Below are 19,837 nucleotides of genomic sequence, written 5' to 3' on the forward strand. Positions count from 1 at the left end.
TTTCAACACACTGAATAGCCAGTTTATTTTATTATGTTCTTAAAACCATAAAACAAATGTAATTCATCGTCTACTAAATTAAACAAATGCAACCCAATGAACATAAAGGTTATCTGCAGGTTGGACTTGTAATTTCACAGTTTGATCCCAGTACTTGCTTTGATGTAATCCTCTCTGGTCATAGTCCACAAATAGTTGGACGGCAACAACCAAAATCTTGTAAATTCAGTTGCTTCTGATGAGAAACCAGTGGATATTCAAAAAGGTAGAAACCCAGCCAAGTTGGATTTTTAAAAAATTACATTCTCAGTTTGTTGTGTAAAGGATGCTGGCTGAAGGAGAGTGTTTATTAGGTGTTTAGCTGTACCTTTGAGCACAAGAGATGGAAAATATTAAATATCAAACAACTGTTATTTGACAACGCCATCAATTTTCTTTTACGAAACATCTGTACATATGTACAAAATCATACAAATGGCAGGAATGTTCATGTTTCTGTCCCACAATCTCACTTGCCATCAAGTAATGCCTTGATGTCCTTCACACCATATTCATTTGCTACAGTTGTTGCATGATCCAAAGCATGGATGATAGCCAGAAATTTAATCACTTGCTTGATATTCTCCCTACAAAGTAAATCAGTTTGAAAAAGACAAATTATATTCACAGCATAAAAATACACACAATTACACACCACCCTCCGAGCACTCCATTATGATATGGGATAAAGAAATAGATAGGATGCTCATTCTGTCTCATGAAACCTTTCTTCTGTTGGCATTCAAACCGCTGTATCCCAAAATAGACTGCGGAGTTATTGCAATTCTAAATTTAACAAAAATAGACAAATTAACTTTTCATAATAATTTTCTATTATTTTATACTTGAGCACTTCCCTAAATCCAACCTATACTGCAATATGACTGTAGACCCCAGCTTCAACAGACATTTAAACCAAAGGAGACCTGCAGTCTGTCTGAATACATACCAGACATACTGCATTCATTTCTGGAAGCAGACCACCTAATTCTTAGCCAATGTCAATACACATTTCCTGCTTTCGATTTCATGCACTTAAATCAAGTACTTTGTGGTGTAGAGGAATTTTTTTTATTTTTTTAAAGCAGTTTGCTTAAATCAGATTTGAAGGATTAAAAAAAAAAGCGGCTGGAGCATGAGGCAAAAGGGCACGGTACCCAAGAGCAAGGGAATGTGAATCCGCATGCACCTGTGCCACATGCTTAACTTGTGAACCCAGCTGCGCTCTGTGGGGAGGTGCTGAGCAGAGGTTAGATCCTTCCTCACATGCGCATAAAGGAAGGGATCAGTTCGAGGCACAGCCACACCCAGCAGTGGCCTTGGAACAGGTCATCCATCTTATAAACCACGAATGGTGCATGGAAAAGGAAGAAAAATCAATTGGTGGGTGGGGAAGAGAGAAAGGGTATAAATACCTAAAAGGGCAAATTTATTCTGAGTCACTTTTCCCTTAAATGGCCTTTAATTAAGTCAAATTGCACATCACCATGGCCCGAAAGACAGGGAAGCTACTTTACAGCATCACACAATACAAGTTGTCAAACTACAAACTGGTATCACACCTAGATATAGAACAGATTCTCCTTCACAGTAACTGCTTTCGATTCAGCTATTAATGTGGATGGTAAATTAAAGCACATGTGCCTATGCCACTGTATTTACCGTGCTGTGCGTTTTTCTACATCAGGGCAGCCAAGGCTGAGCCTGTAGATGGTATTGGCCAAGTGAACAAGGTAACAGCAGAAATTTTCCATCTGTGGGATACTCTTCTCTCCTTTTAGGTTGGCAAACCAGTGCTTTGGTAAACAGGTGATCAGCTAAAAGATAAAAGTAGTACAATGAAATCTTTGCCTGGTGTCCATCTTTTGTTTTACTTTTAAATCAATACTCTAAAATCAGTACAATTTTCGCAGTTATGTCTCTAGAACATGAGAGATATGTTTTGCATTTTACACGTATGTTAGGTCATGATGCAAGGATAATCAAGCGTTAAAATTAAAAATATACTGATTTTCATGTTATGATTTAATTCCATGAAAGTGCCTCAGTCTGATCTGAATAAATATAACACTAAAAATAAAGCACTGAAGGCGCAGAAGAGGTTTGCAGTATTACTAGCCCAAGAACTGGTTCCCATCTTTGAGTCAACTATGTTAGCTTTTACTCAGTGGTAGCATGAGTTAGTAGGTTGCGGGTTCAAGCCCCATTCCATAGACTAGTGCTACACTGTCGGAGGTGCCGTCTTTCAGATGAGATATTAAACCAAGTCCCCATCAACCCTCTCAGGTGGACGTAAAGGATCCCATGGCACAATTTCAAGAGGAGCAGGGGAATTCTACGAGGTACTGACCAATATTTATCCCTCAATCAACACCAACAAAAACAGATCATCATCTGTGGGACTTTGCTATGTGCAAATTAGCTGCTGTGTTTCCATACATTACAACAATTTTAAAAGTACTTCACTGGCTGTAAAGTGCTTTGGGACATTCTGAAGATGTGAAGGTGCTATTTAAATCAGTTCTTTTTTTAGGTAAATATAAATCAAAACAGTTCTTGTAATACAGTATTTTAAATATACTGATGTCAAGAAAATGGGAACTAAAACCAGGTATAAAAAGTTGGAACACAGAACTAACTTTGTAACTCTGTGACCTCAGACACTTTACAAGGGTCCATTTGTTGGTGTAAAGCTTATAGTATATATCACTTGTAACTCTCAGTGAAATAAACAGCAGAGAAATGCAATACTATACAACATTTCAATTTACTGCTTGGTTCCAATATTTCATAATGTCTCTGTTTTAATGGCCTGAGATCCTTGAAACTTTTCACCCTGTTCCTCAGCTTACTTACACTCTGACATTTCTTCACGCTGTCATCCCCCGGGTCTGAGTTCTGCAGAGCGAGAAGGATGTAGCGATTTAACAGACTATCCACAGTTAGTTCCTGCAACACTCGATTTGAGATTATGCCAGTCCACTGCAAGATGTTATCCAATAACTGAAAAAGTAGTATAGTATTTAAGCATACAATAGCTTTCAGCTGAATTTATTAAGTAGTAAGGATTCTATTTGGATACCTGCATCTATTGTTAACCTATATTTTCTATTTAAACATATTATACAATACAGCACAATTTTCTGCAGCTAGTGGAATATGTTGCCATTACATGGACACATTTTTCATAATATCCAAATGAAATCCAAACTGATTACATTTAAAAATAACGAATAAACAGCTAACAGTAACATAAATCTACATACAGCAAAATGCACTCAGATCATATTAATAGTCGACTGCTCAATTCATCCTAAAATAGTCCTGTGTTGTAAAGTAAATGTATCTGTGTGATAGTCTGTGAAGGAAACACTATCAAAACTGATTTAATAAAAATTGCAGAATTGCAAGTTATTGGAGAAAAATTCAGTTGGATGTTGACTGATAATTTTATAGACACAAACTTTTTGCAGAATTACAACAGCCATTGGGCTAATGCACTACATTGTGCAGACTGGACTGTTGGCCTTTACTTGAGTCAAATAATGAACACACTTACTCCTTATAATATGCAACACTTTGGTTTCTCAACCTTATTTCCAACCAAAAAAGTTTAAATATAAATCTCAAACATTCCAACTGGTAAAATAAAGCCTCACTGACGCCGCTCAGATCTGCAGTAATCTATATGTAGATTCAGATTAATGCAGCCCCTGCAGTACACCTTAGAACCCAAAGAGGAATCCATGCTCTTTTTCCCAGTTGGAGAATAGCCCCCAAAGTAATAAATTACAAAAAGGGCAACCAGGCACAGCCAAATGAAAGAAAAGTAATATTAAAACAGTGCACTTTTAAGCTCTCACCTTAAGTGCTGACCAAAATTGTCGCTGAAAAAACAGGTAGGGTCCCGAGTTCTTGTTTTCCAGCACACTAAAATAATACATTAATGAATTACTTGAATGTAAAAGCAAAGGGCAAGACATGAAATATGCAATTTGAAATACATTTAATCTAAGTTTCTTATGGGAGTCAGGGTGAAGAGGGTAGAACAGTTGGGGGTGAAATCTATAGTAATTAGGATGAGGGATACGAGAACAAGCAAATGGCCATTTCTTCCACTTTTTGCAACTAGTGTCAGCAATCGTTGCCAGATCAGATGCAAGAGACTAAAAAATCTTGACTGACCTAATCTCCTACATTATAAGGACATCCCTAGTGCACAAAGGTATTGCCATTACCTACACCAGTCATCTTCGGAACCGCCACAAGGTAGCAGAAGACGAGGAAGGCCATTTGATTCCCCCCAAAGCTTATCTACCCCAAAAGGCCCTACATTATTTCTTCTCAGCATCCAACTCTTAAATGATTCCGGGGTTTTCACTTCCACTACCCTACTGGAAAAATGTGGGCTTTTCATGAAGTGTATCCCATGTATATCAATTTGAGTGAAGAACTTCCTAATATCAGTATTAAATTTGCCATTTACTCATTTAAACCCATTTTCCTACTTTGCAGCTTATTTTCTTTGAAGTAACATTCCAGATCCACCTTTTCCATATCATTTTGATTGCCTCTAAGATTTTACCTCTCTGATGCCACCTTTCATCTTTTCTCATAACTCAGTCCTCCAAAACTTGCAATCAGTCTGCGTCCTCTCTAAATTGCTATCAGGTCTTTTATGTTTCCCTTGTGTCTCAGTGACCAGAACTGGACACAGTACTCCAGGTCTGACCAGAGCACTATACAGCTCCAGCAGGACTTCCTGTGATTTGTATGCTACTGTTTTGGTTATATAGTTCAGCATTTGCATTGCTTCTTGATTGCTGCTCTGTAGTGGTTGGACATCTTGAGCAAGAACCCAATAGATCCTACCGGACTTATGTCCTTAAACTTTTTAGGAAGTACACCATGAAATTTAACTGCATGTTTTCACCAGTATGCCAAATTAAGGGTTGAATGTTTGCGATGTAAACGGGTATCTTTTGTTTTTGACAAAAGGCTAATATTTAAACTTAAAGGAGTGGCAATTCAGAGTAAAAAGATGGAATTGGTTAAAGGATTGGAAGCAGCAAGTATTTGTTAAAGGCGGTCAGGGTGAGAGCCATTTCATCCGGAAGTATTTTACCACTCATTGAGTGCTATGTTGATTATTCGTTTGTCCTATGTGCAGCACTTGCCATATTAAATTTCATCTGCCACTGATCAAATTTTTTAAAATTCTCAAACTGTCTTCTCAGATTCAACTGCCCTTCCTTTTTTTGCAGCATGTGAATTTGACCAGTTTTCATTTGAGTTTCTAAACCCAAGTTGATCATGACAGTGAGAAACAGCAGGGTTTCAACACCAATCCCTAGGTTTTACTCTGAATCCCCACTACTCTAAGCTTAAGTACTAGCCTTTTGTGCAGAAATTTATCAAATGCAGTCAAGATATACAATAGAGCTTTCTCCAAAAAGGATCTATTCTCTCTGAATCCTCGCTGGCTACCTTTTACTACAGTATACGGGTAGACCAAGTTAACTCTTAAAAATAAAAGTATTATTTTAGACATGTAAAAATAATGGGTCATTGAATATATTTAAGTTGGAGATAGATAGATTTTTGAAAGATAAGGAAGTCAAGGGTTACGAGGAGAGGGTAGGGCAGTTGAGTTGAGGCCAGGATCGGATCAGCCATGATCTTATTGAATGGTGGAGCAGGCTCGAGGGGCCAGATGGCTCCTATTTCTTATGTTCTTATGGGTATGTAGTTGCTTGGGTATGTTTTGTCCTACTATCAATTTAGTGTAAAATAATACAGAATTCTAGGCAGCTTATTTTTTTTTTAAAGCTGTGGGCTAGGTACTTGAAAGTCTTTCGAATCTCATTTTATTTAGGACTACCCATAACAAGTGACAGATGTTCATCCTATCAGACTCCGCTGATCCCAAATCCCAGAAGTAAAAGGGCAGTGTGAAAATTCATTCATCCGTGAAAATTCATTCATCCACGAAGAGATACAGTAGATTTATAGATATCACGTTATTTAAGACTACTCATTTAAGAATTAGTAATTTCCACAAAACTCTAAGTAAGTTTTCAAGAAAAGTTCAGCCAGTTCCTAAAGTATTTGGATAAGTCAACACTTGTGTAGCCTTGGCCATAACCTTCAGTCACTTGAGCATGAACCAGTATTAGATGCACGGTGTTGTTGTGGAATGCTTCTCAGAGGTCTTCTGTAAACATCTTCCACAGGACATCAAGTGAAGCTTTAGGGATATTTAGACAACTGTTAGGAAACCTGGCAGATCACACCATCTTTAGGAAGCCCTTCACAACCAGCAAAATGTGTTTTTGGATCATTATTCCCACCAACATAGCTAGAGGTGGGATTGTGATGCCCTGCAGAAGGACCTCATTGACAAAGGCTTGGATTCTGCGGTCAGCGTAGAGGTGATGCGTTTGCCGCTGGCCTCGAAGAAAGCTGCCCACAAAGATCTAGTGATATCTGTGGCATGGATTTCATCTTTCCCAATGTTAATTTGATTCTGGCGCCAAGGCTAGGGGATCGCCAGTGTCCAGCAAGTGATGTCATCAAGCAGTCTATGCAGCCAATCACATTGAAGATTTCTCAGACAGCAAAGCAGGAAGTAAAATGCATGGATTTATCCTTCAACTTTTTATTAATTTTTACAGAGAGCTAAATAAAAATTGAGACATCCACATGGGATTAAGGCAGAAACTGAAATATCAAAAACTTTAAAACAATATTTTTTATGGAATGATCATAAAAATTTGACATTCCACAAATATAAAATTAGTTTTTCAGGGCCAGGGAGGTTGTTCAGCAGTAATTATGACTTCGTATCCCAGTTATACCTCACTGAACAAGGCGTAACTTTTTCAGGGAGTTTTTAACAGCGATATTACAGCATGAAGGGGACGTTCTCGTCAGTTCAGTGATCTCTCAAAAGATTGCCGTCTACGGGGTCTTCAATAGGTTATTCTATCCTAGGATGATTTAAGAATTTCATGGACATTAGTCTGGGAGCCAACTGTCTAAGTTGCTAAATAAATGAAATCATAGTAACTCTCAGTCATCTGAAAATGGACATCGAACCTATTATTAATTTAGCAGTACAAGGCTGAGTTTTTAAATTCACAGTGGATTTCTTTAAAGCAAGCTCGGAGGTTATTAGTCATCAGTAAAAGCAGTTTTAGTACAAATTTATTTTGAAATCATGCAATTCCTTTTATCTTCAAAGCAATTACACTGACATGATCCACTGAATGCATATTTTGCTTGTTTCTCTTAGGAATGCTAGAATATCTTACCTGTGTGTGAAAGAAACTTGAAATGTTAATTAGTAAAATCAATCTGACCAAACTGTTTTCCCCACTTGTACATTATAGCATTAATGTAGAGAGAACTGGGAATACAAAAAGGCTAATACAGAAACCAAAGGAACCTCACACATTATATAGAACATATAGACTTTTTTGGGGGAAGAATATGATTTACACTCAAAAAAAAGTTTCATATTCTGTCTAATCTATACATTTATCTGTCACTAATTTGCTCCCAAGATCTCTTCCAATGATCCTCAACAATATGTAATAATTACCTGGGTACGACGCTTCTAATTTCCCTCCCTATGAAGCATCCACCTTCTATTTGGTGCCTCTTCATTGCTAAGTGGGTGACACCAGCAACTGAGTCATGTGGATTGATTTTATTTATTTTCACAGAAGTGTTTATCTGGGGGCAGGTTCACTGCTTCAAATACTTATGATTGCCTGAGCGGTCAGTCGGCAAAAGTGGCTTCCAACTATTAACTTCATGTTTGACAGTGATAGCTGTACTTAAACCGCAAATTAATTACACAGTAAAACCATTAGTTTTCAAGGAGCGAGTGCATAAAAGGTTTGAAAACAGACAATGGGCCAGACTTTGTAACAGAAAGGTTTAACGAGGGTGGAGTTCAATGACATCAAAAATTGGAATACTATATTTTAACTGCATCCTTGCAACATAATATTTTCTTATACACAAGGCATATCACAGCAAATCCCCACACAAAGACAAAAAGGTTAAATGGCAGTGAATCCATGTATAGAAAGTGTATGGAAAACAATTAATTCAAAGGCATTGGATTTCACACATTCTATTCCAGCTCACAATGGGCATACTCCCATACAAATAACAGATAGAAAAAGGTATGAAATGTTAAATTAGATTTGCTGTTTATCAGTACATGCTCCAGTGAACACAAGCTTTCATATTACCAAACTTTCAAACTTCAGAAGCAAGTGGCAACTGAACATCATGTTCCTGTATTATATATATATGGTTTCAGCAGTTAGAAATTTGACCTTAAGTTTTTTCTATTCTCTTATGGGTATGCCCCAAGGGAATTACCATAAGCAATCTCATACTAATGTGGATGTAGGGAAGAACAAGGATGAACTAAAAACTACACCCAGACCAAGCAAATATCCCAAGTACTAAGTATTCTTGAATTGGAGAAGTGTAAAAAAGGTAGATTCCTGGATCATCACTGAAGATATTCAAGCCCTTCACATATGATGTGGTTTATTAATACACAATGTAATGGGCTTGGAGATCAACATGAAGTTGTTAGATTACTCATTGAAGCAAGAACCAACAGGGCAAGCAATTTCCTCAGTCAAGCTGCCAGATGACTTGTTGTCACCTAATTAAGTCACCAACTAGAGTTTGCTCACTGCTATCAATGATAGTATCAATCCAAGTTCAGGGAGAACCCTATGGTAAAAGTGACATTGGAAATCCACAACGCTGTGTACTTTGCACCTCATTTGCTGCACCTTCCACAGATTTCAAAATTGTTAGAATAAGGTACTGAAAGCAAGAAAATTATGCAGAGAGAATCAAAAATTCAGATTCAAATCAATACACTGTTGGTTCTTTCGTCAGCAATTCTGTTATATCCCTGCTTGGATAAATTAGCAGGAAAGTACAGCATTACGGTGACATTAAGATAAGCAGCTATGTTGGAGAATTCAGTCCAATTGGTGCAAAAGCAAGCCCGGAATACTGTTGGTATTCACTAAAGTCAATTCAAATTTGGGAAATACTTCCATCACAAAAATCTGATAGGCCTTACCGCAAGAAAGCTGCTCATGATATTGTGTGCAACACGCGTAGCTTAACATAAGCAAATAACACATTAGCAAGACATTATTATGTAATGTTTGTTATTTTGAAATCCAAGAAATAAAAGTTTGAAAAACACAATTAAATAAAAAAACATACCTTTTTGGATAAAGTGGCACAAACACATCTTCGTCCACGGTTTTCCTGATTCTCAAGACAATAGTCTTTAGCAAAGTCTGAGAGAAAATGTGAAATGTTTTATTCATTTAACAATTAAAAACCACCACATACACACTTTTGTACATGCCAGCATTGCAGTTTTAAAGACATTTACAAAATAGAAGTACAAACAAATAATTTTAATATATGTACAAAGGTTCAATATACATTAAGTATATATTAAAATTGCCAGCCAGTGGTACCAACCTAACCTCGAGTCAGAAGGTCATGGGTGCACGCCCACTCCAGAGACTAGAGCATATAATCTCGGCTGACACTTCAGTGCAATACTGAGGGAGTGCTGCACTATCGTAAGTGCCAGCTTTCGGATGAGTTATAAAAGCGAGATTTGGCCTCTTGAAGTGGGCATGAAAGATCCCATAGTACTGTTCAAAGGGGAGTTTTTCTGGTGTTCTGATCACATTTTTTCCACAATACACAAGAACTGGCATGTGAGAATTGTAATACATTATTAGTCAATTATCAAATGCAAATTAACCCATTGCAGACACCATCTCCCACACAAAAACATAATTTCAAATGTTCAGGGTTCACACAATACGTTTTGTTTCTTTTAATGGCCACTATTGAGAGTAGCAGGGGAGTAGCAAAGTACTCTCAGGAGGGAGGCACTATACTGGGGAACATAGGACTCACAAAGGCTAACTGGATATCGAGTGTCATTTTTGGGGTCACTTCTGAAATCCCTTTAGAAACGTTTGCTTTTGTTCCTGCCCATACCTAAATATAAATAGAATCATAGAATGATTCAGCACAGGAGGCCGCCATTCGGCCCAACATGACTGTGTTGGTTATTTTGCAGAGCTATCCAATTAATCCCACTACCCTGCTCTTTCTCCATAGCCCTGTAAATTTCTTCCCTTCAAATATTTAACCAATTCTCTTTTGAATGTCCTGACTGAATCTGCTTCCATCAGCCTTTCAGGCAGTGCATTCCAGATCACCAACAACTCGCTGTGTAAAAAAAAATGGTTCCTCATGGCACCTCTGGACATTTTGCCAATCACCTTAAATCTGTGTCCTCTGGTTACCAACCCATCTGCCACAGTTCTCTTTACTCTATTAAAAGCATTCATGATTTCTATTGTTCATCCTCTCTTTCTGCTCCTTTGATAGAACACTTCTATCAAAGGAGCAGAAAGAGAGGATGAACAAAAGAAATGGATAAAAAGTTAAGGCATACCTGTGTGTATTTATTTTCTCCATTTACAACCGAAGGATATCCTTCAACTAATTTCAGTATTAATTTGACTAGTCGGGATGTCTGAGATGATGACAGAGGATCCCAAACATTTTCTGCTAGACCTAGGGTAAGGATTAAAAAACATTAAAAAGCATGCTTGAGATTTTCTAGTACTCAATTATTTAACCTCAGTGGAATTTTTGTTGTTGAAAGATACACATCTTGATTACATCGTTTCCTGCACGAAAGACATCTATTTCACCTTTGTTGTAGAAAATGGTAACGCCATAATGGCAAAAGATTGAAATAGAAAGAGCTATTAGCCTTGAACAGTGGATATTATTACTCACATGTGCAGATATGATGCGATACTCATCAGAACATATTTGAACTAGTCAGAATAGTCAGTGCCACCATTTTTTTTTTTAAATAAGGGAATGAGTAACTGAGGGACAATTTTACTTTACTGTCACCATTCCACCCAGTTATTTTTGGAGTAGGTTTCTGCACTTGTACATTGCACTCTTGTATGGCAGTTACCAGTAATGTAAATCCTGTTTCAGAAGGAGTCTTACAATTAGTACCCCCATTAAAATCAACCAGTTTTAAAATTAGGATCAACTTTTATATTCCTTTGTTTTTTCCCCCGTCATTTCTTGATTTAAGAAAAAGTTATATCCCGCTACCCAAAATAGTTTGCGTTTCCTGGACTCAGCCTATAAGTATCAAAGCTATGACCTGCTGCTCTGCTGATACAATCATCATCATCATCATCATAGGCAGTCCCTTGGAATCGATGAAGACTTGCTTCCACTCCTAAATTGAGGTCTTTGGTGCTGAACAGTCCAATGCGAGAGCCACAGATCCTGTCACAGGTGGGACAGACATTCGTTGGGGGAAGGGGGGGGGGATGGGACTGATTTGCCGCACGCTCCTTCCGCCTGACCTCTTCACACTCGCGGCGTTGAAACTCGAAGAGCTCAACGCCCTCCCGGATGCACCCGCTCCACCTAGCGCGGTCTTCGGCCAGGGACTCCCAGGTGTCAGTGGTGATGACGCACTTTACCAGGGAGGCTTTGAGGGTGTCCTTGTAACGTTTCCGCTGCCCACCTTTGGCTCGTTTGCAGTGAAGGAGCTCCACATAGAGCAATTGCTTAGGGAGCCTCCTGTGTGGCATGCAAACTATGTGGCCTGCCCAGCGAAGCTAATTGAGTGTGCTTCAATGCTGGGGATGTTAGCCTGGGCAAGGACACTGATGTTTGTGCACCTGTCCTCCCAGGGGATTTGCAGGATCTTGCAGAGACATCGTTGGTGATATATCTCCAGTGACTTGAGGTGTCTTCTGTACATCGTCCATGCCTCTGATCCATACAGGAGGGTGTGTATTACTACAGCCCTGTAGACCATGAGCTTGGTGGTAGATTTGAGGGCCTGGTCTTCGAACACTCTTTTCCTCAGGCGGCCAAAGGCTGCACTGGCAGCAATGTTGAATCTCCACATCAATGTCTGCCTTTGTTGATGATGTTGAATCTCCACATCAATGTCTGCCTTTATTGATGAAAGGCTCCCGAAGTATGGGAAATGGTCCATGTTGTTGAGGGCCGCGCCTTGAATCTTGATGACTGGGGGACAGTGCTGTGCGGCAAGGACAGGCTGGTGGAGGACCTTTGTCTTTCGGATGTTAAACGTAAGGCCGATGCTTTCATATGCCTCAGTGAATACATCGACTATATCCTGGAGTTCAGCCTCAGAATGTGCAGACGCAGGCATCGTCCACGTACTGCAGCTCAACGATAGAGATTGGGGTGATCTTAGACCTGCCTGGAGGCGGAGTAGATTAAACAGCTTCCCACTGGTTCTGTAGTTTAGTTCCACTCCAGTGGGGAGCTTGCTGACTGTGAGGTGGAGCATGGCAGCGAGGAAGATTGAGAAGAGGGCTGGAGCGATGACGCAGCCCTGTTTCACCCCGGTCCGGGCGTGGACTGGGACTGTAATGGATCCATTGGTAAGGATCACGGCCTGCATGTCGTCGTGGAGCAGGTGAAGAATGTTGACAAACTTTTGGTGGCATCCAAAACAGAGGAGGATGCTCCACAAGCTCTCACGGTTGCCAATGTCAAAGGCCTTTGTAAAATCAAAGGCGGGCATATATAAGGGCTGGCGCTGCTCCCTGCATTTTTCCTGCAGCTGTCGCGCTGCAAAGATCATGTCCAGTGTGCCCAGTAGGGGACGAAATCCACACTGTGATTCCGGGAGGAGCTCCTCGGCCACAGGGAGAAGACGGTTGAGGAGAACTCTTGCGACAACCTTCCCAGTGGTTGATAGCAGGGAGATTCCCCTGTAGTTGCCACAGTCGGACTTTCCCCTTTTTAAAGATGGTCACAATCACTGCGTCTCTGAGATCTCCCGGCATGCTCTCCTCCCTCCAAATACAATCATATCAAATCTCAATATCATTCTCTAACTGGGAAAATTTAGAACCCAAGACCAGTGTTCAACAAATTCGAAACTGGATTTGAAGTAATGTGGTCCCAAAATAAGTGGATCAGCAGAGGCAGAGAGAAACACAAAATAGCGCTTTCAATGGTTCATTAAGCAAAATACCATGTAAGCTTTATGACCCAGGAAGGTTACTAGAACGTAGAGTTGATTTATTTCAGCCTGGGTGGTAGCAGAAGGTGCTGTAAATTGGCTTCAATGATCACAGGCTAAGGGGCAATGGGGAAATTAAGCAGCACTTCTCCTGGGGTGGGGGGGGGGGGGGGGGGGGAAGGGGGGAACTGCTGACCATAAATTGAAATGCACCAGTCACATAAATGCCATGGCTACTAGAGCAGGTCAGAGGCTGGGTATTCAGTGGCACGTGTCTCAGCATTTGATTCCCAAAAGCCACTCCAACACCTACAAGGCCTAAGTCAGGAGTATGATGGAATACTTTCCACTTGCCTGGATGGATGGAACTGCAATAACACTCAAGAAGCTCGAAATCATCCAAGACAAAGTAGCCCGCTTGATCAGTGCCCCACCTACCAGCTTAAACATCCGTGATTAGAGCATGTTGTAAATCCTTGGAAAACTAATAGTACCCGCTTTAAAGATGCACTGGAATAAACTGCTTTTAATTGGACTCTACCAGACCTGTTTATGTACTGTAAGAATTTCAGAAAGGCCCAGACTGAAACTGGTTTATGACAGAATATATCAATGTAAAATCATGACAGCACTCTGCAATTTAGGTTACAGTGAAGGCAAACTGATGATGCTTTGGACTCTGCCTCATAGAAGTATTATATTTTTAACCTACTTTGAATATTGCTTTAGACGTTGATGCTATTTGAGGCACAACTGCCATATGAAACAATTGCGTCCATGCTGATATAGCATAAATGCAAATTGGTAACAAGTAAACAATCAACATCTGCTTCTGCATTCCGCTCCAATTTTCATTACAGTCAAGACCCCAATATAGATACTTGAAGCTCAAATCCCAGTTCAGGTAACCTTTCTAAAATAGCTCGACAGTCTTGTAAATATTTATCCCAATTTATTGGGGTGAGGGAAGGCAAGATATATTCTACTGATACAATACAAAATACATTAGCAGTGTTCGTTTAAACAGTACTCTGTAAATCGACGTGTGCCCATAAAATCAAAACAATCTTAGAAAATACATGAAAGTAGCAAACAAGATTACTATTATGCTGAAATAATTAAACTGACTAATTCAAATACAGGCAACTCTCGATTATCCGGGTCCCTCAGGGATTGGGCTATTCCGGGTAAATGATTTTTCCGTTAGGGTGAGTCTAGATTTTAAAGTTAAAACTTTAATGAATAAATACAATCAGCTACAAACAGTAACAAAAGATGGACATTACCAGCATGCATGTACAGGTTCTGTGCCTGGAACCCGGTGCCGGCACTGCCCCCGTTCCCGAGAGACAGCGGCTGCAGCAGCGCACGCACACACACACACACACCAGCAAAACAAGGGCAGAGGAGGGCGATTTTTATGGTGAGTGAGAGAGAATGTGTGTGAGTGTGTGAGAGAGAGTGTGAGCGAGAGAGAGAGAGAGAATGAATGTGAGAGAGAGAATGTGAGCGAGAGAGAATGAGCAAATACAAATGAGCAGTGTTTGGAAGGAGATTTTTCCAAATTATTTGGGGCTGCCTTTTCACTGGTTAGCAACAGAATTTTAAATCCCGTTACAACTGTTTTCCGTTGGATCCGTGTACGGATAATCGAGAGTTGCCTGTAGTGAATTATAATAAAAGGGTACAATTTCAAGTCATACACAGAAACATTTGTTCAGTCATTCCAAATTACAAATATATTTCAGTTTATGAGTTATTGCACAACACATGTCCCCTATAAAATACAATGTAAAATTGAATTTGTAAAGAGTTGTGTAATTTGACTATAGCAGCTATAGCTCAATAACAAACTGGATACATATAGGTGCAACGTCCCGAATCCGGAACTCCGAAATCGTCCGAAAACTGGACATTTTGCGCAGCTGATTGAGTTGTCCGGAATTAGTCCGAAAACTGGACATTTTGAAGTGAAACCCAAAATCCGGCATGGATTCGGTCAAGGATTCCGGATTTCAGACAAGAAAATCAAGTCTGAAATCCAGAATCTCGACAGAATCCATGCTGGACTTCTGGTTTTGCTGAATTTCGGAGCACGGCGCTCAAAATCCAGCACGGATTCTGTCGAGGATTCCAAATTTCAGACTATTGATTTTCTTGTCTGAAATCCGGAAAAACTAAAAAACCGGAACGGATTCGGTCTCGCGGATTCCAGACGTTGTACCTGTATATATAAATAATATAGAACAGCACTGAAGTGAGGAAATGTTGGGCATATCAGAGCATAGTGTTAATTGGATGCATTCTGCCACAGGTCTAGGGTATTAAACATTAATTACCTGTCAGTTTTGGTAAAACCACTTTTTCTACAATTGCAGGTAACAGGTACGTGTCAACATCATCCAGCTGTGGATCTTGCCCCTCTTCACATCCGTAAAACAGCAAAGACTCGAACCAGAGCATACTTTCAAAGTCACGAGAATTTAGCTATTAGAAAGACACAGTGATTTAAGTGTATTTAGTTACTGTAGTTGATACATAAACCAACAATTTGTAAAATAGCGCCTTTTATCTGTCCAAAAAATATTATAACGTTGAGAGTTGCATCTTGAAGTAAACAAATTTAACCCCAGCTCTGCCTGAAGTAAAAGGAATTTTGTATTTTCCACTTTACAACAGAAAATATTACATACTTTTTCAGGATTACTAGAAGATTTGGTTTTATAAATACATTAGATATACAAATTTGGCTTCCAATGGGCAGTTAAAAAAAAAGAGCTATGTCATTGAAAGGATGCATTCAGGATTACACACAGATAGACAGCACAACTAAACTCACCCAAAACACAACAAAACCCAATAATTAGTCAACATTTTTTTTTAAAAAGCTAGGGAAATTATGTTTTACTATCGTTTAAGGCAGAGGATGGGGTTGAAATCACTCTCATAGCTCTTAACTGCCAAATGAATAAAATTATCTGTAGAATTTATATCCATTCCCTGCCAACCACACACTATTTCCCAAGATTGTGTTGGCTATCTGTTCTCTGCCAGTGCTACTCTCCAACCATCCACTAGAGGATGCTGATGAACAGCCCTGGTGACTCACAAGCCACTTTTTATCCCTCTGGTGGGAAAGTCAATGGGGGAAAATTGCATTTACAAAGCCAAGACGCAATGCCCCACTAAAATTATTTGAGAAACAACTTATAGCCACAATTGTATATTTTTCAAGAAACCTCCAGTTCTCACCTCAAAAGGATTCCATTTGATGAGTTGTAACCGAATAAGTGGATTAAGCAGTTTTGGGAGGCACAGACCAATATATGCATCTTTATAATGAGTGTAATACATTTGTCGCCAGACTTCAAATCGGGTCTTGATGCAGTCAAGTGTACAGAAATCATCTAGGACATCTTCAAGCACTTTCCTGGATTCATTAACAATTCGATCTACAAAAGATTTCAGCATTTTATGTATTCGTTCAAAAATTGTTTCTGCATTTCTACATACACACACACAATGCCCACACTGTTTAGAGCACATGTTGATGTTAATGTAAATTAGCCTGCTAAAAGCATTGATCAGTGTGTAGGTTTTAGAGACACTGAAAGAGAATGGGAACAAACAGCTGGCTGGATTCTAATTCCAGCCTCACGGTTATAGTTAACAAAATTTAACACTGAAAGGGATCATGAAATTGTTTGTCCAATTAAAACAAAGGCTTTCCTATGTTCCCAACTTATCAATTGAAGAATCAGGAGCTCGTAAAATGCAGGAAAAGGAGGATAAAATAGGATTTCTTAAATCTTTGAAGCAGTTACTGGTAACGGGACTATGGATCTGATTCTAATTCAGAACTGTAGATTGTTAACAATAAGAGATTGTGGGGTCAAATCAGACAGACAATCCATGGAGGTATTTACATACAAATATGATAAGGTGCAAAGAACTTAAATGGGCTACCCAAAATAGCTGGCGAGCTCAACGAGTTATAAACTGCGCCTTTGTAATTGGCTCCTACGGTAGTGGAAAACGGTGGCATTATTTGCCTGATGTATGTGGCTGCCTGTGATGAGCCTGAAGGTATACGTGGTGGGGACTGTTTACATATAAATAAATAGCTTGTGGTATCAGTGCCATAATTTTTAGAACTCAAATAGCTAATACAAAATAATTATATTTAATTAATTGCAAATATTTGAGGATGGGGAGGTAGTCACATGCAAAAGTAGATTTTCTACATTAATTTATTTAAGATCAGCAATCCACAGGTCTCTCTGAAGGCAAAGACACAGTTTAAGAGAGACACTTCGATAGCACATTCCTAGCCCGCTCTGCTGACCACGTATATTTTGTTCCTGTTTCAGACAAATTTAGTTTATAAATTTATAATTTTGCAACAGACAATGGGTCCTTGTTGTTGAGAAGCTATTTGCAAACTACTCGTTAGTTGAAGTTGCCCTTGGGCAACATGTCCCACCAGAAAAATGACAACAGGCCACCAGTGAGTTAACTCAAATAGTTCATCCCTTCCACGTGATTATCATTTCTAACGTGAAAAGGTGAATTTTTCCACAGGATACACTTAGTTGACAATGTACTAAAGTTTACAGTTTTCAAAGCATCTCCCTTCCTTGATTTTGCAACTGAAATAAGTCATTTCGGTGTTCCCTGCAATAAGCATACCGTTTTCTATATTAAAGCTAGTGATGTCTGTGGAAGTTTCTTCATCATCACTTGAAAGTCCTTCATGGTGTTCAGCCATCTTTCCCGCTTGTTCTCTGGCCAGTCTTCGACGTGCTCTAAATAATAAGAACCCATAGTTAATGTCTGGCTTTTTTGTCAGGACTGTTTCTTCATCAATATACATTTTTCTTGTCAAACACAAACTGTAGAAAATCTCAAAAATATATCTACTTCACTTATGTTTATTAATTTTCTAAATATCCCCCATTTCTTTGATATGCTCTGAATTACAATAGATTGGATACAGAATCTTAGTCATTAGGTACTTTGTACATATTTGCAAAATTATTTCTGCACTATTTTCTGCAATATAATAGTCTTGGAATTTCATTCCATTTCATTCAATTTAGCTCAAATACAAAGTGTGTTTATTAATGCTCTAATTAAACTAAAATTGCAACTAAAATTGCAACTGAGACGGCAAAAAAAAACGATTGGCAGGATCTAGGGATGAATAATGCAGCTGTCTCCATTTAAAGGACACCGCAGTTTTAAAATGTAAACAGGTTGACTTTAAACGTGCAATCATACCTACGAGCCTCTCTCTCTGCAATCCTTCGCTGTTTGGCATTTTCTTGATACAAAGCACGATCACGACCAAATGAATCTAGACTTGGTGTCATAACTGTTTTGCCTGCAAATATAAAGTTGTCAAAATTACCAAAAGCTTTCTTAAAGTATAAAGTAACACGAAGTTCAATTTTCATTGACCACAAAAATTAAGCCTACTAGGACCCACACCATTAGGAGTTTGTAAATTGAGCTAAGTTGTGCAACTCGCATTGAAGCTAAATTGGTTAGCGGTCAGTGAGGAGAAAGAGTGTAAAACTATTTTTTTTTAAATGCATTCATTATTAAATTAAAATAAAGTAATTCTTGGCAGCATACGATTTTCACAGGCAATGACGCAATACTCTACCAATTAATGTATACATATCTTGCGTAGTCAAAATTAGAAAATGCTATGAAATAAGCATGTAGCTTATAAAAGATTTTGTTGAGAGATCAACTGTGAGGCACATGGGAAACTTGAAACATAGAACAATTTTTTTCCCTCAGCTGAACCGCCAACTGGTAGATTTTAATATTTTACACAAGTGTGACACAGTACACAAAAGGGCTGTATTAAAATGAACACAGGAAAGGATTCTTTGTATTGTGGTGCTTCTGTGCTGAAGGAGATCAGCTGGTAAAAGCAGCTGTTCATGCAAGTCCTAGAAAGCCGTTACGCTCCTCGAGGAGTTTCTTTTTGTTCAAATCATAACCTGATAAAACAGGGAATAATTGAAGGGTGAAATGGACCCTCATCGTGCAAAAACTATCAAGCTTTACACATTTTCCTTAAAACTATTCTTCTCTAGCTGAATGATTTGTTTTAAGTATACTTGTGAGTTTCAGTTTATAAGTACTAACTACATCTAATCCAAAACTGGAACACAAACGTTACCTTATCTATCATGCAAGAGTAACAAGTATCCAATCAACATTTTCCCATATAATTTGAACATCTTGCATCCTCCGAGTAAGCTATTTTGCTGCACTTACCCTATCTCTACTAAATAATTTTTTTAAAAACCACATCAAACTATTCCCGCAGTAACCTCAAACCAGTCTTGATGGCTGGTTTAATATGCATTTTTATTAATCTAATGTATTACAATGAACAAGGCTGTTCAATGAAAAATAAAAACCTTCAAGATGGACTGACTTGAATGGCTTGAATATTCCGATGATTCATCTTTAATATCATCTTGCCGTCTCTGGACAAACCGGGTAGCCCGCTGTTTCAGCAGCTGGTGCATGGCACATTCAAGGTCATTAACCAGGGGTACCTGAAAAATATAACACACTACGTAATACCTAGGCCCTTCATAATAGGCCCTGGTCTGCGCTAGTTATACCATGGGTACAGTTTTAAAT

At 38.9% G+C, this 19,837-nt stretch overlaps 1 protein-coding gene across 2 annotated transcripts in view; it reads right to left on the reverse strand.

Annotated features, from left to right (window-relative positions):
- paxbp1 (PAX3 and PAX7 binding protein 1) overlaps positions 1–19,837 on the reverse strand; it is a 46,956-nt gene continuing 27,119 nt past the window's right edge. The window contains exons 8-18 of one of the 2 annotated variants that reach the window (XM_070893763.1): positions 19,626–19,749; positions 18,449–18,551; positions 17,858–17,973; positions 16,421–16,620; positions 15,508–15,655; positions 10,577–10,698; positions 9,313–9,389; positions 3,903–3,969; positions 2,896–3,042; positions 1,702–1,856; positions 1–626 (exon numbers count right to left, since the gene is read on the reverse strand). In XM_070893763.1, coding sequence (XP_070749864.1) covers positions 509–626; positions 1,702–1,856; positions 2,896–3,042; positions 3,903–3,969; positions 9,313–9,389; positions 10,577–10,698; positions 15,508–15,655; positions 16,421–16,620; positions 17,858–17,973; positions 18,449–18,551; positions 19,626–19,749 — 1,377 coding nt within the window. In that variant the 3' untranslated portion in view covers positions 1–508. The remainder of the gene's footprint in view (positions 627–1,701; positions 1,857–2,895; positions 3,043–3,902; positions 3,970–9,312; positions 9,390–10,576; positions 10,699–15,507; positions 15,656–16,420; positions 16,621–17,857; positions 17,974–18,448; positions 18,552–19,625; positions 19,750–19,837) is intronic. The other variant, XM_070893765.1, reaches the window with a different exon arrangement.

This window comes from Pristiophorus japonicus, chromosome 11 (genome assembly GCF_044704955.1).
Source record: "Pristiophorus japonicus isolate sPriJap1 chromosome 11, sPriJap1.hap1, whole genome shotgun sequence".
Taxonomy (NCBI): Eukaryota; Metazoa; Chordata; class Chondrichthyes; family Pristiophoridae; genus Pristiophorus; species Pristiophorus japonicus.